This window comes from Dipodomys ordii, unplaced genomic scaffold (assembly GCF_000151885.1).
Source record: "Dipodomys ordii isolate 6190 unplaced genomic scaffold, Dord_2.0 Scaffold85, whole genome shotgun sequence".
Lineage (NCBI taxonomy): Eukaryota > Metazoa > Chordata > Mammalia > Rodentia > Heteromyidae > Dipodomys > Dipodomys ordii.
The window spans coordinates 5,284,003-5,300,290 of NW_012267301.1; the positions used below are offsets into that span (position 1 = coordinate 5,284,003).

The following is a 16,288-nucleotide window of genomic DNA, read 5'->3' on the forward strand; positions in this document are numbered from 1 at the left end:
TGGCAATTCTAGCAGTGGATAGGCCAGTTGTGTTGGGCAAAACATCTTAGTGTAAAGCCTTTTTAAACTGAAGGTAATGTACTTTCCTTATGCTGATCTTTTTCTCCAAGAGTGTTCCAGAATTTACAAGATCCCACCTGTACTTCCTACCCCCTCTCCTCTGCAGCCAAGTGCAGTAGCAGGAAGGTGTCTAACCCAAGAAAGCTGTGTGCATCTGTGACAAAGGAATGTTCCTCTTCCCTCATGTAATCACGTGACACTGGTCTCTGCACACCTCTCTCGTAAACTGATACAACCTCTGCCACTACTGGCTCTATGAGCCTGGGCCTCAGAGAGCATCACACATGGAATTCATTCGCATTCTTACTCAGGCTTGATCTTCAGCCCCGATGATCAATATTGAGAATTAGGAAAGGGAAAGTATGTGTCATTCCTGAATGAAAGAATATTTTAACAGGCCATGTGAGGGAAACTTATTCCATTTGTGAGCAGTATTCCAAATGCTGTGACAAGTATAATTGGAACATGCCCACTTTTTCACATATAGGACTTGAGAAGAAATCAAAAGAGAATAGCTGAACTGAATGCCACTATAAGAAAATTAGAAGACAGGAATACCTTGCTTGGAGATGAACGAAATGAATTGGTAAGTCACAACTGAAACTATTTTTAGTGCTCTTAAGCTTTATGTTATAGACGTATGTTATGCTACGTAATATATGTTTTGCTTTCTTTTATGTATAACACAAAAGTGCACAAATAGCAAAAGCTCAGCATAATAAGTATTTGCAAAGTCCAGATGAATAAATGCAAGATTCAGGTATCAGTACTTACTGTCTTGGGACTACTCACATCCTTCTAACATGATCACTAATATAACTTCTACCACCATTTAAATACATCTATATATTTAAATATATTTATTTAAATATATATTTAAATACATCAACATTTAAATACATCTATATATTTGTGTGTGCGTGTGCACATGCACACAATTTGGGGTTCTGAACTCAGGGTTTTGTGTTTGCCAGGCAGACACTCTACCACTTGAGCCAGACCTCCAAGTCCTTTTATTTAGTCTTTGTTAATTTTCCTAATGGGGATAATCTGGATTATAATCCTTCTAATTATACTTCCTTTATAGCTGGGATAACAGGCACACACTAGCATACCTCTCTTTTCATTGGTTAAGATAGGGGTCTCTTTATGCCTGGAGTGATCTCAAACCACAATTCTCCCAATACTGTCCTCCCAGGTGGCTGAGACCACAGACATGATCCTACAGCTACCACACGTGGTACAATTTTCTTAGTCAGTCATACGCTATTTATACATTTGTGTTTGGCTCCTTTTAATCAGTGTTATGTTTATGAGATTGATCCATTGTGAAGCATATAGAACCGCTTCACTCTTCAATACTGTGTAGTATTCAGTTACAATATCAAAAAGGTGTACTCATGCTATTATTAAGGGATATTTGTATTGTTTCTTAAAACACTTAAGCTGCTAGGAATGGTGAAGCTATAAATATTTGGTGAAGAAGCATTGTCATAAAAGAATTAGAACGAAAGATTACATAGTATGTATATATAAGTCTTAGTAATTATTAGTGTCATACAGTTATAACCGTTTACATTCCCGCCAACAAGGTAGACAACTGTAATTTCTTCCCATCTTTCACAGCCTGCAATGATCATTCTCCATTTCAGCCATTCTTTCTAGTTATGAATTGTATTCTTACCTTGATAGTATTGTTTTTATCATTTCTAATGAGGTTGGGTGGTTTTCAGGTATCTGTGGCATTTTTTATATCTCTCAGAATTTGTCCTCAGCCTTTTGACTATTTTTGTGCTGTGTTTTATTTGATTAATATCAGAGCTTTGTAACACCACTTGTGAGCTATTATTTTCCATATATAATATACGTAGATATATAATGCATTATAATAATATATAATATAGATAGATCATATATATATCATATTATTTTCACTGGTTAACATTTTTAACTTTTTAATGGAGTAATTCATACAAAGGAGTTATTTCAGCCTTTCCTTTAAAAAAAAAGTATGTGCATTTTTGGCCATAATTTCTCTTCTAGCCTCATCTCACAAGTTTCAATGTGTTATAATGTATTGTATTTTATTCCAACTCTTTTCTAACATCATACAATTCTTCTTTGATACAGAAATGGTACTTATAAGTATAAGGTTTGATTTCCAAACATTGAAGGTTTTCAAGTTATCTCTTTAATGCCAATAATCCTACCAGAGCAAGAGAATATAGTCTGTAGTATTCCATTTGTTTGGAATCTTAAGATTTCGTTATGGTCCTAGCATATGATCAGGTTTAGAAATGTCCCCAAGTTTACATGAAAAGAAGGTGTACTCTCTGAGTGTGTAGCTCTAGTTTGTGAAACTCTTTGTTCTAATTTATATTTTTTCTGTATGTTCTTTCAGTAGATTTGTCTGTATTTCTCTTAGTTTTGTCTGTTGTATTTTATATATGTATTTGAAGTTAATAGGTGCATAGAAATTAATATTTGTTGGATGTTTTTAGCATATTGGTCAACTATGAAATATTTTCTTCAATGTAGGATTTGTTGTCTTAAATTCTATCTGTTACTAGCTGAATTTATATCAGATTTTTTTTCTTTTTCTGTGGACAGAGTATTTAAACTCTCTTGCTTTCTTTCTCACAGCTGATGCTCTATCACTTGAGTCGCATCTCCATTCTGGCATATTTCCTGGTTAATTGGAGATGGAGGTTTACAGTCTTATCTATCTGTGCTGAATTTTGAACTGAGATTCTCCAGGTTTCAGATACTTGAGTACCTGGGATTACAAGCTTGAGCCATTGGCACTCAGCCAGATTATTTTATTTTATTTAGTGTATAGATAGATAGATAGATAATATATATAGTGTATATACACTATATATAGTGTATATACACTATATATATATTATCTATGTATACATATACATCCACATACAAACTTTATAAACTTAATTTCAATATATACCTATTTAAGCTTGATATAAACTTTAACTTGTAAATGTTAGGTTCATATATAAACTTTATGTAAAAATTAATTTCATTTATAAAGTTTACAAACTTAAAGTAAACATATGTAAACTTTAATTTCCATCTTTTTCTGCTATATTTAAAGGATAGCTCTTAAAAATAACATTTTTAAGACTATAGGACATTTATTATTGATGCATGTTATGTTGGAATTATAGATATTTTCTTTGTTCTTATCTGCATTTTCTATAAATAATATGAAGAAAGTAAACTTAAAAATGTAAAACTTGCATCACCTACCTATAGAAAAAAAAGATAAAGACTAAAGTAATTGACCCAGTAGAATGAGGTATGATAAATAACAATAATGTATATACTTAACATTTAATATTAATGATTCAGACACTGAAAACTCTCTCTGATTATTGGGTCAGATTATATATAAAAACAAATTCCAGTTTTGGCTCTAGATATAAAAATGGGAGTTTTCAAATGGAATTTGGGATAAAGTTGAGGAACTGCAGTGGGTTTTTGTCAAATGCTAATTGGTAATAGTCTCCTCCTTTAGCATCTCCCAAAATGATAAACTTTTTACATCATGGGAATGAATACCTAAAAACTCTTTTTAGATGTTTCTGGTATACCTCTCCTTTCCCTCTGTACAAAGATCTCATTCCTGTACACATCTATACTCATAGTCATTAGTATGGGAAGAATACAAGAATCATGAGAACACTAACAGGGAACTGATTATAGTTCCCAAAAATTCATCATCCAGACAGGAGAGTTTGAGAGTAAAAGAGAGAGAAGGACAGTGAAAAATTAACTCAAGCCAATATTCATAAATGTAGACCAGTGATCCTTAATTAGAGGCTATCTGAGCAGTACCTGAAGGCATTCTTGGTTGCCACCCCTGGCAAGTGGTTCCTGGCTTCTAATGAGCAGAGAGCAAAGAGCAGCAAGGCTGCTCAACATCTTACAATGCATATAACAGAGCCTCTCTATTGAAGAAAACCTGGCCCAAAGTGTCAAGGATGCTGAGGTTGAAACAATGTGTCTTAGCATTAGTGAGGTGAGAATATATGATCATGCTAAGTTATGAATGGGTAGCAGTACAGTCTAGCTGCAAAAGCTTGATGAGACATAGATATTTTAAAACATAATCATATGCTGCGCACTGATGGTTCACGTCTGTAATCCTAGCTACTCAAGAGGCTGAGATCTGAGGATCACAGTTCAAAGCCAACTCGGGCAGAAAAGTCTCCAGGAGACTCTTTTCTCCAATAAACTACTAAAAGAAAACGAAGTGGTGCTGTGGCTCAAGTGGTAAAGCACTAGCCTTGAGCACAAAGAGGCTCAGGGGCAGTGCCCAGGCCCAGAATTCAAGCCCTACCACCACTACCAACAACAACAAAAATAAACATTAAAACACAGTCTTTAGTTTAAAAAAAGTTATAACAAAAACAAAACAAAAAAAACAAATCATGTTTCTTCTGTTGCTGTTTTTCAATAAAGCTTCCTTTAAGCTAGCCAGCCTTACTGAGAGTTGCTATACTTCAGCAAGCTCACTGAAGAAGAGAACAGAGTTTGGAGACCCAGAGACTTGGAATTCGGAGGGGCTACTATGCCTTTCTGAGCAGAGCAGAGTGACTGAGGTGGGGAAATCAGAGAGCCAGGGAGTTCACAAAAGGCAAATCCTGCAGACCATTCCAGGTTACACTGATGGGAGTTCTGAGGATTCTGATTAAAAGCACTAGTGGAAAATGCAAAACAAAGCAATGGATCTTTTAAATGGAGAACTGGAGTGACAATAGTCAGGTCTGAGACACAGAGTGAAGCCCATAGAGGTATCTTTGGGGTTGCCATCTCCCCACCCGGTCATCATCTTTTTCTACCCTCTCTTCCACCCAAGTACAAGAGATAAGTTCTATCTTCTTTCTTCCCAGTTAAAACGAGTACGGGAAACTGAAAAGCAATGCAAACCTCTCCTGGAAAGGAACAAGTGCCTCGCCAAGAGAAATGATGAACTGATGGTGTCTTTGCAACGTATGGAGGAAAAACTAAAAGCCGTTACCAAGGAAAACTCAGAAATGGTGAGTCTCATAGCCTTGGCAAACTATAGCTTCTTTTTAAAAGAAAGTTTTTGTTCCATCTTATTGTTTCTTCTCAGCTTATTTATAAAACACAGTGCTATAAGCCCTGCTTTCACTGTATTTGATATTGATATAATTTGTGGAAGGGAAGGGAAAAAATCGTTTAAATACAGATACAGGTGGACTTTACAACAATGAGATGTATAAGACATGTCGAAAAACGAATGTAACAACTTTGGCGGGGTGGGGGGTGGGAGGAGTGGGGGGGTGGAGAGGGGAAGAGATGGCATGGGGAAACAAAGGAGGAGGCAACAATGCTTGATAAGAAATGTACTCACTATCTTGCCCATGTAATTGTAACCCTTCTGTATGGTATTTTCACAATAATAATAATAATAAATAAAAACAATTGGAGGGATGAAAAATGAAGCCTTAGAGTTCAAACACACACACACACACACACACACACACACACATACACACACACCACAGTGCTATTTGGAATTACCCTTATATAAGCAAGGGAGCCTTAAAGAAGAAAGCAAAGGAAGGTGGCTGCTTCTGAATTTTAGAAGGTTTCTAAATTTGCAGACCTGTAGGAGTACTTCCAGAAATCTGCATGGGCTCTAAAACCTTGGAAATAGAAGCAAGGCTTTAAGTGTCTCCTCATAGAACCTCTCTAGGGAGCTCAGTTACCTTGCCTTCTAAGAACTTACATAATAGTGAGGAAAGAGGATACCTATCTTGTATTGAATATGGACAAGTAGTTCGTTAATGTCCTCTGTAGCGATTTTCAAACAGTTGTAGAGATCCCTCACAGCTTTAACACACTTAGTAGATAAACGGTGTGTGAGAGCTTTAGTGGGTGGATGTAAAGTATGAATATGAGGGGAGTAATGTTCAAATTTAGCTCTAACATTATACACTTGTGACAAATATATTAATGACTGAAGGTTAGGATTTTCAAAGGTCTTACCTGTTCTTTCTTCGTTTCTAATCCAGAGAGAGAAAATTACATCCCATCCGCCCTTGAAGAAGTTAAAATCTCTAAATGACCTTGACCAAGCTAATGAAGAACAGGAGACAGAGTTTCTAAAACTTCAGGTCATTGAGCAACAGAACATTATTGATGAGCTCACAAGGGTAGGTCTTACTCTGTAAACTCTAAAAGTTTCCCAAGGTCAAGCAGACAAAAACTCAACATACACTGGAAGCACTTAGTGATTTTGGATTAATTCCATAGACCCACTTCTTATGTAATTTAAAAATAGTTTGTATTATCAAACTGTCTTACTCTTTTCCAATTATAATCCCTTGCTAATGAATGTAATAACAAATATTGGTTGCAATGCACCTTAGAAAAATTTTCAAATGCATTATTATGTAAGAATGTAGAGTGTGTATCTTGCAATTGCTTCCGAGTATCTGATCTTGTGGGTCAGAGATTAAATATTTTCCCTATAATAACAGAACCAAGACTGTAGTAGACCAGTCTACCAAAACCTCATCATCAGCACATAGAACACAGATGAATTTTAACAAATGTTTCCTAAATAACAGCAACACCATGATTATGCAACAAAGCTAGAATTCCAGTCCAGGTTTTCTGATTGTTACTTGGGTATTTGCTGAATTGACAGAGTACTTATTGCTCCCATTTGCATCTGGCTGTGGTCTGTTAGCAGTAACACAGGCTGAGATCTCTGTTCTTCTTTGCCTTCCTCTTCATTCTGATGATGATATCCTTGGTTTTTCTCATGCCAGGAGAACTAGTGATGGAGGGTAGGGTGAGAGTCTTATATAATAGTCTACAAAGTGTCAGGGGTCTTTCTTAGACAATAGTCTGGAAAGTAGGTGAGCAAGATGATTTATTACTATTGAGGAAAGGAAAGATTATAACTTGTTTGTAATATTTCTCATTCAATCCTTTAAGGTTTTTAAGTTGAGTATATGTTATAATGTAAGCACACTAGATTAGGAGCGTAATCAATCTAAGTATATAAGGTATAAATCACTGTTAGAAGTCTCAGCTCTATTTAGGCCATATAATCAAAATATTTTTCCTCTAAAGACAAAAAAATTCAGAAAACCTACAAGCTTTAACCAAATTACTTCAGAAACATAGTCTGAAGCCTCAGAGAACCTTCCCTAACCTCCACATTTAATAACACACATTTCAAGTATTCACTAGTCTAGGAATGTGCTGAGTTTGAGTCCCCTGAGATTAAGCCCCAGGTTTCTGTAGAATTTTGAGATCTCTAAGCATATTAATTCATGATATAGTCCATTTAGTATACATGTGCTGAGTTAATATATAGGTGCTTAATGAGTAAACCCAAGATTTCCTCAATATCTCCATTCACAGCAAGAATAGATCAAGAAATTGCTCGGTGTTTCTAGCTTTTCTTTGATTTTCACAGAACATTCCCCCCCAGATATAAGTAAAACAAAAGTTAAACACTAGATGACTGCAACCAACTAGTCACTCTGCATTCTGTCTCATCTTCTCCTACCCCAGGATCCAAGCAAGACTGCAGAAACAGTCAAGGGACAGGTTTCTACCCCTTACAAGTGATAAGATGAGATGAACGGTGCTTTATTGTGCAATCACATTTTTTTTTCTGAACACAAATCAAAGTAATTTTTTGTCTCAGCAAAGGAAACTGTTTTGGGAGACTATAAATGCCTGTTCTTAGAATGACTTGGTTTTCAAGTATAAGACAAAAATTTAAACCAAAATACGTATGTCATACCTCAAAGAAACCTACATTGTCCATAGGAAAAATGAACCGACTCTAGATCTGAAAAGTCCACCTCTGTTTTCCAGGACCGGGAAAAACTCATCCGTAGGAGAAAGCATCGAAGAAGCTCCAAGCCCATTAAGGTACTAAGAAACTAGGTTATCAGGTGTTTAACACACATAGCTGAAGAGGGGAAGTTTGCCAACGGACCTTTGTGGAGAAAAAAAATGTGATAAATCAAATGTCCCTGATCTGCAGTAATCATGAGCTTTATTTTCTAGAAGAAAAATCTCTCCAATTGACATTGCCAAGTAAAATGACTATGCTACTTATTTTAATCTAAAAAGGGTTGAATTAATATGATTTCTCTGAATGGCAAAGCTACCAGGTTTAGTGTAGAAAGACTTATATGGCAAGTTGGAGAGTTACTCTCCAAGAACACTCAGGAGATACAGATGATTTGATGATTCCTACTACCGAATGTTAAATTCTTATGCCTACCCTATATTTGATTAATATATTCACTCAATAATGTTATATTTGCTTAGTTTAATATATTCACTTGATAATGATTCTTGCCATCCACCAATATCTTTTAAACACAATCCACAAAAACCTCATTATAAAGTTTGTCTGTTTGTTTGATTGTGATGTTTACTTTTTCAACTACATCAATTAATTTGAATGTAAAACTGGATGACAAGATCTGACAATCCCCTTTATTGAGATGCCTGGATTTTTCAAAGTCACTTGAGCACATTTTAAATATACAAAGAAAAAACCACATTAATTCATCATGATGGAAATGTAAGATATAAGACATTATGATGATTTTGTGAAAATTGCCAAATCCTTTTGTTTGAGGACTGAACTCAGGGCCTGGCACTTGCCAGACAAGTGCTCTTCCACTGACTGAGCTAAATCCCCAAGCCCCAAAATACCTACAAGTAAGTTTCAGTTTAGCATGCCCACGAAATATATTTGAGCACATCAGAAGTGAACAAATGAGGGAGACACACATATTGGTATGATTGTGTCTATGTCTAATATTTTATTTCATCCAAGAAGCCTTAAATAATTCATGTCTGCTCAGCTACTCCTGTGTCAGTTATCAGGGTTGTAAGCTCTCTCCACTGTCCGCTGTCCACCATATGTATTTCTTTCTGTTTAGAGGCCAGTTTTGGACCCATTCATTGGATATGATGAGGATTCCATGGATTCGGAGACTTCATCCATGGCCTCATTTAGAACAGACAGAACACCAGCTACTCCTGATGATGACTTAGATGAAGTAAGTTTCTCTATTTTCCATTTCTCCATTTTGGAACATTGTCCTCAAACCTTTGCTTTAAATGAGAGGGGAAAAAATGTATTTCATGTTTCATCGCCTTTATGATTCACAAAGGGATCATCAACTTGGTCCTAATGGAGGCCAACTTTGTGACCACACTTGACAGCTACTACTTGATAAATAACATCACCTAGATCAAGTGACCCTTCTAGAAATGTGTGTACAATTAACCTCCTTGTTATGCAGAGTAAAATCCCTAAATTTAATTTCTGACAAAAATTTTCTGATGATGGTGTTATTCCCTGAGTTTTATAAGACAGAAAAGAATAAAACCATTTTTATAATTCATTTGGAACACATTATAATTATAAATTTATTTGTGGCTATAAGTAGTTTCAAAAGAAATGGGAACAAAACTCTTAAGTATTACTGCCTCAAATCTAGACAAAAAAACCCGGGCGTAATCTCTCATTTGGATCTAACATTGGCTGACCAAATGAGTTGCCATTAGAAATGTATAAATAAATACTTCTGTTACTGCAAGGCCTGCTCATATGTTTTGTAATACCTATCTTGAAATATTTCAGTGTTTGCACCTGTACTTCAGAATTAAAAAGAAGACCAACCAACATTAAATCAAACACAGCGTACATTTTCCTTAAAAAGTGGACAAATGGTAGTATTCTCATTGCACACAGAACTCAACCTAACACAATCACTGTTCTGACCTCCAGAGTTTAGCGGCTGAAGAATCTGAGCTACGATTTCGACAGCTAACAAAAGAGTATCAGGCCCTCCAGCGAGCATATGCCCTCCTGCAGGAGCAGACTGGAGGCATCATTGATGCCGAACGCGAAGCCAAGGTTAGTGCGCCTGCGCCTCTGGAAAGGGCTCTGGATTCATTTGCTATGGCCACAGCATGCAAGTTCCATAGGCATAAAAGAGTCAGTAGGACAGCTTTCCCTGTACCTTCTCCCTTCTGAGGCTTTTGAACTCTCTTACCTTTTATGTTGACAAACTTGGATCTACAGCCATTTAGAACCAGCTTAGAGCAATGCCTTTGTTCCTTTAAAAGAAAAAAAGCTGTATGTATACTTGGTGTTCTTACTATTTGAAAACTTACATTTTTGGAGATAGGATATTATTATTATTATTATATGTTGTGCAAAGGGATTACAATTTCATAAGTCAGGTTATAAGTACAATGTCATCCTTTCTTCTCCTGATTTCCCCCCTCCCATTCCTACCCTCAATAAAAACCTTCCATTTTTAAAGCAAAATAATATTGGATTTTGATAATCCATTGTTTTTGCTTTTGCTTGACAAAGAATGTCTATCTTTCAAAAGCAATATCTAGCCAGTTTGTTTTCCTAGTTGATAGTGTACTTATTACATTATCTACTGACCAAGAATTCCCAAAGAGGATATTTTATTTAATCCTCGTGACAGACCACTAAAGCAGGTATCTTATAAAAGAAGAAGAAAAGAAAGAAAAAAGAAAGGTTAATTGAATTCTCCAAGGTCGCACAATTGGGGAATGGCAAGACTTGGGTGTGAATTCAAATCTTACTGGGTCAAGCCTTTTATTGTGTTATAACTGTCCCTTTTAAGCTTATTTGCAAAAAAATAAAATAAAAAATAAAGATGAACAAGGAAGGAAGAGAGAGGGGAAAAGAGGGGATAGAGGTATGAAAGAAGAAGGGAGGGAGAGGGAAGGAGAGAGGGAGGAAAAGAGAAAAAGGAGAGAAGGAATGAAGGAAGGAAAGAAGAAAAGAAGGAAGGGAGGGAGGGAAGGAGGGAGGGAGGAAAGAAGGAAGGAAGGAAGGAAGGAAGGAAGGAAGGAAGGAAGGAAGGAAGGAAAGGAAGGAAGGAAGGAAGGATGGATGGCAGGCAAGCAGGCAGACTACTAATACTTAACACTTGTTGTATGCTTTCTCTGTTGTAATTGCATTTCTGAGCACTTTACATTTATTATCTAAGTATCCTAAATAAGATTGTGAATTAGGTACTGTTATTATCTCCTACTTACAAAAGAATTAATAGCTTAAGAGAGAAATGTGATCAATGAAATTAAAATGTTAACCTAAAGTTGCAAAGCTAAGGTATGATCCTAGCCTTCAGACTTGGCCATCTGCTTTAAGCAGGCTATAACTGCCTTACGGATGAACTCACATGAGGCAAGAGGTAGCATAGCTATGCAGTAGTTCTACCTGACTTTCTTTTTGAAAGTGATAGAGTTTACTGGGAAATGTAGCAGCTTCTGTTAGTTGTTTCAAAGGAAAAATAGAAAATAGAGTTGTATATTTTAAGTGGTAGCAAACATAGGCACATGAGTAAGCATGCTTAAAATAAAATTCGGTCTTGGAATAGACAGGCAAGCTATTATTGGAAAGGGGCATACCTGTAGTATACCACCTTGTAGTATTGTACTTCTCTTTCTTATTCTCGCTATTATTAGGCATGGTTAATACCATAGGAATGGGCAGCAAATGTGATGGGACTTGGATTTAGATTTAAATAGAGATCACAACGAAAGAATGGATAGAATTTGAAGAAGCAAAACAAAAACAATAGGCCAGAACTTTCCAGAAAGGTAAGTCATTCAAATAAAGTGAGCAATGCCCAATCACAAACAGGACATGTGAAGTTAGGAGATAACTATGTTACTGCAGGCAGAGACATGTAGATGACCTGCTGATGACCAGTAGAAAGACACTGGAGATGTGACCATTGGAATGACATAGCATGCCAGGTCATAGAAAGCTTGAGTGAGGATTCAGATCATATGGAATCACTTGTAGTTTACAAAGATACTTTTATCCTAGAAAATGCTTCGTTATTTTTTCTCTCACTTTTTGAAGACCTGTAATGGAGGGACATGGGAGAAAGAAAATGCATCAAATGACCGTTGTACTTATTGAGCTTTGGCATTTTGGTCTCACCAGGCTCAAGAACAACTCCAAGCAGAGGTGCTAAGGTATAAAGCCAAAATTGAAGATCTGGAGGCAACACTGGCTCAGAAAGGGCAGGTAGGCGCTTGGTTTTGGCTCTCCTGCAGAGACAGAGAACTCAACCTGACCTTCCTCTAGCTTTCCCCTGGCTTGGGCCGCAACCACAGTGACCTCTCTCAAATTGTGTCAGAATGTGCAACTCTGTATTTCTGTCCCTGGTGTTTTTGGTTTCTTTTTTTCTGGCTAGAGTGTAAATCCAGCCAACGCAGTGAATGAAGGTGGGCAAGAAACAGAGTGAGAGAGAGAGAGAGAGAGAGGAACCCATACCAATAGCCTACAGTTGTCACAAACTGCTAAGACAGAGTCCCCCACCCAGCTTCATTCTCTGCCTCTATGCTACATTGATGGTTTTGCATTTTAAATGTTTCCATTCATACGTATGGAGCCTGTGTGCATTCTGACCCTTTTCACTTTTTGCCTGTGTGGTCACTTCTGAGTCCCCAGAAGGCTGGTCCTGGATTATTCAGATTAGTGGGTGAGGATGAAAAGAGGGTTCAATTTTTCCTGGCTACTTTGGCCCTACCGTCTTTAAAGAAGGATCTGCCCAGGGATGGGTGTCCTGTATCACTTACTAGTTACCACCTTCAGGCAAATCAACTGGGTGGAAAGAAGACAGCTCTGGCCAAGGGCGGTGAGGACACAGGTGCTTCCCACGCTGAAATGCTGACTGCACGATATTCTTTGTCAAACAGGATTCACACTGGGTAGAAGATAAACAACTTTTCATTAAGAGAAACCAGGAGCTTTTAGAAAAGGTATGTTGGGCACCACACGCTAGTGGGGCAGAGGAACAAATGAGGAGAGATCCAGGAGCAGCAGGGGGAGCTCTCAGGAGTGTCCCAGGGGCCAGGGAAGGGGAGGCTTTTCCACGCTGCTCTGTCCTCTGCTGCGTGCTCCACCGCATCCCGTCTCCACCATCACCATCAGTACAATGGCACGTGTGCATGGCTCTGCTGCGCCGCGCAGACTTGAAAGGATGTGAACCCTGCTGCTACCCACCGAGCGGTTAACCGCGTACACATATGCTGTATATGCACTGTACAATGATACATGTGTATGTTGTATATACACTGCACATATATACATTTGTATGTATATATGTGTTCATCCACCTGCCAGAGCACCCCATATCCACCTGCCAGTGCACCCCACTACCAATGTTCTTTTGCTTAAGGGAGTGTCAGAATACGATGCTAAGACCTTGCCTCAACTTAGCATTAGTATTTTATCGTTAATCTTTTTGTTGAGCTTGACTGTTTGTTTGTTTGTTTAAGGAAGGAAATTTTTAGATACAGCCAAAGGGTGTCCAGAAAATTAACTGCCAAACCAAAATACAAGAGCATGATTTAGATCTTACAGACGCTATCATTTTTGATGATCTAAGCACAAATGTTTGATTTGGGCGAAGTTAAACTTATCTTTGATGGTTTTAAGTTCAAAGACGGTTTTTCCTACAATTCTAACGAAAGATAAGATGATCTTGTATGATCTTTCACAGAGATAGAATTTGAAAACTCATTTGCATAAGGGAAATCATTCTGGAGGTCAATCCTCCTTCTACTTAAATAGAAGTTATTTTAGGATTCTTTTCTTCTTGTCCCTTTCTTCCTTCCTTCTTATTTTTTCCTTTCTTTCTTTTCTTTTCTTTCCATCTCTCTTTCCTTCTCTCTTTCTTAACTTCTCTCTCTTTCTCTTTCTTTCTTCCTTCTTTCTTTCTTTTTTGTTTGTGTGTTCTAGTACTGGAACTTGAACTCAGGGGCTTGTGCCCTTTGTAACTTTTTCTGCTCAAGGCTGGCCTCTACCACTTGAGCCACAGCTCCATGTCTGACTTTTCAGTGGTTAATTAGAGATGAAAATGTCAGCCTCCTGAGTAGCTAGGATTATAGGTATGAGCCACCAGTGTCCCATTTAAGATTATTTCTAACAGTATACATTTTTTAAATCCTTGACAAGTAATACAAGTTGCCCATGATAGCCTATCAGTATGAGAAGAAGAAAAAGATGTTTGCCTGTTGTAAGGTGAATCTTCCGAGAAGCCACATTTTAAAATATAGAATACTGGAATCTTTATTATACAGTTAACAGGCTGCAGGTAGCCAGTTGTTACAAAGGCCTACAGCATGCAAATACACATAATACAGCTAGGAAACATGCTAAAGAGGAAAGAAATAACAAGAACAATACCAACAAGCCAATTGAGCTCCAATGGAAAGCTGAATTGGGACTCCATGATGACTGGAGATGAGCCAGGAGACAGGACACAGGACACGATCATGGAGACACACATGGCATAGAGTCCTGGCTGCTAGGCTGGTCTGGGCCTAAACAGATCGGCATAGGAGGTACATCCTCAGGAAATTCCCAGTCCCAGGCACTGGACTGACAGATTCAGTAACCTATCAGCCAGGTGCCTGCCCCTGCCTCCAGGGATCTGGGCACACCCATCACCTGGGAGGCAGGTGATGGGCAAGGGTGTTTTCCTCCCCCAGCATGAAGACAAGATGCCAGACTCTACCATCCACCATGTGGCCAATATGGCGCCAGCCAGACCTGACCTCCTTACTTCATGCCTTTCTCCCCTCTATTGTGGTGAAGCTGGCATTCTTTGGTGGGGGAATGAGGAGGGGAGAAGATTGGTTGTGGGGCTTGAACTCAAGGCCTGAACACTGTACCCGAGCTTTGGTGCTCAAAGGTAGTTAGTACTCTTTCACTCTGAGCCAAAGCTCCACTTCTGGTTTTCTGGCAGTTAACTGGGGATAAGAGTCTTAGGAACTTTCCAGGTCTGGCTTTGAACAGTGATCCTCAGATCTCAGCCTCCTGAGTAGCTAGGTTACAGGCATAGGCCATGGTGCCCAGCCTGAGGCTGGTTTTCAGTCTTGTCCTCTATATGATTTTAGACAGAGCTGAGTTTAACTAGCAGTTGAGCGCTAGTGATTCATACCTGTGATCCTAGTTACTCGGCAGGCTAGTGGTATTTAAAGATAGACATTCAAAGTCAGCTCAGGCAGAAAAATTCTAGAAACTCTTATCTCCATGTGACCAACAAAAAAATCTGGAACTTGGAACCATTGCTGAAGGGGTAGAGACAAGTATGAATTAAAAAGCTGAGCAATGATAAGAAATGTACTCATTATCTTGCCCATGTAATTGTAACCCCTCTGTACAGTATTTTCACAATAAAAAAATCAAAAAAAGAAGATTAAGTATTATTAAACTGGTTTTACAAATGAAAAAAAAAATCTGAGCAAGAACACTTGAGGCCTTGAGTTCAAGCTTTAATCCTGGCACCAATTTTTTTAAAGAAATAATTGAGAGCTGGTTGTCTCAGAAAGATCAGAGGTTCTCATAAAGAAACTTCACTAGCCTTATTCCCAGTCTGTGCTTCGAAGCCTAGAACCATAATCTCTCCCTAATAGCCAAGATTCTAAGGAGGAAAGTCTGCTTTACAGTCACAGTGACCTTCTCAAAACTTCTGAGAGTAGATATAGCTTTCACAACTACCTATGCTGGAAAATAGTTAAGGTGATTGTGTTAATCAATGTCATAGAATTTCTCACTATCTCCCCACCTTTATTGTCCTATTCACTTCACAGATGTCCTGTATAAATGGTATTACATTTCTTTAGCATAAAACATTCCTAGCCTTTATTTCTTTGATCCAAGAAATGGAAATTTGAGCTTTGGCTTTTAAGAATAAACAGAGTACTGAAATGACAATAAAGTTAAACATTTCATCTGTGTTTGGTAAAGTAAGGGTCATTCCATGTTTTATTGTTTGAAAGCCCTTGAGTTTGAATATCTATATCCAAGATTTTAGGTGGTTACTATATGTAGTAATAGCCACCCAAGGAAGACCAAGGCCTCTTGCAGTTTGTAACGATTATCTGACTCATTGAAAGCCAAAGATGACTCAGACCTGGATCTTGCTTACAGAGAGAGACACATTTGTCCACAACTGACTTACCTCTCCCTGTCACCATATTGTACTAGAGATCCTATAGGAATGTGCTATGGAACTGATTGATCTAGTACATGCTCGGTAGTCCCAACTGCTTGAGAAACTGAGACAGAAATTTCAGTGAAGCCCAGGGATTCAAAGCTAGCCTGGCCACCTAGTTAGATATC

The 16,288-nt window shown here is 37.9% G+C and overlaps 1 protein-coding gene across 4 annotated transcripts in view; it reads left to right on the top strand.

The window, feature by feature from the left end:
- Jakmip2 (janus kinase and microtubule interacting protein 2) overlaps positions 1–16,288 on the top strand; it is a 172,888-nt gene that overhangs the window by 122,975 nt on the left and 33,625 nt on the right. For 3 of the 4 annotated variants that reach the window (XM_013025514.1, XM_013025511.1, XM_013025512.1), the window contains 8 exons: positions 548–646; positions 4,974–5,120; positions 6,123–6,263; positions 7,948–8,004; positions 9,033–9,152; positions 9,887–10,015; positions 12,098–12,181; positions 12,856–12,918. In XM_013025514.1, the coding sequence (XP_012880968.1) occupies positions 548–646; positions 4,974–5,120; positions 6,123–6,263; positions 7,948–8,004; positions 9,033–9,152; positions 9,887–10,015; positions 12,098–12,181; positions 12,856–12,918 (840 nt within the window). The remainder of the gene's footprint in view (positions 1–547; positions 647–4,973; positions 5,121–6,122; positions 6,264–7,947; positions 8,005–9,032; positions 9,153–9,886; positions 10,016–12,097; positions 12,182–12,855; positions 12,919–16,288) is intronic. The other variant, XM_013025513.1, reaches the window with a different exon arrangement.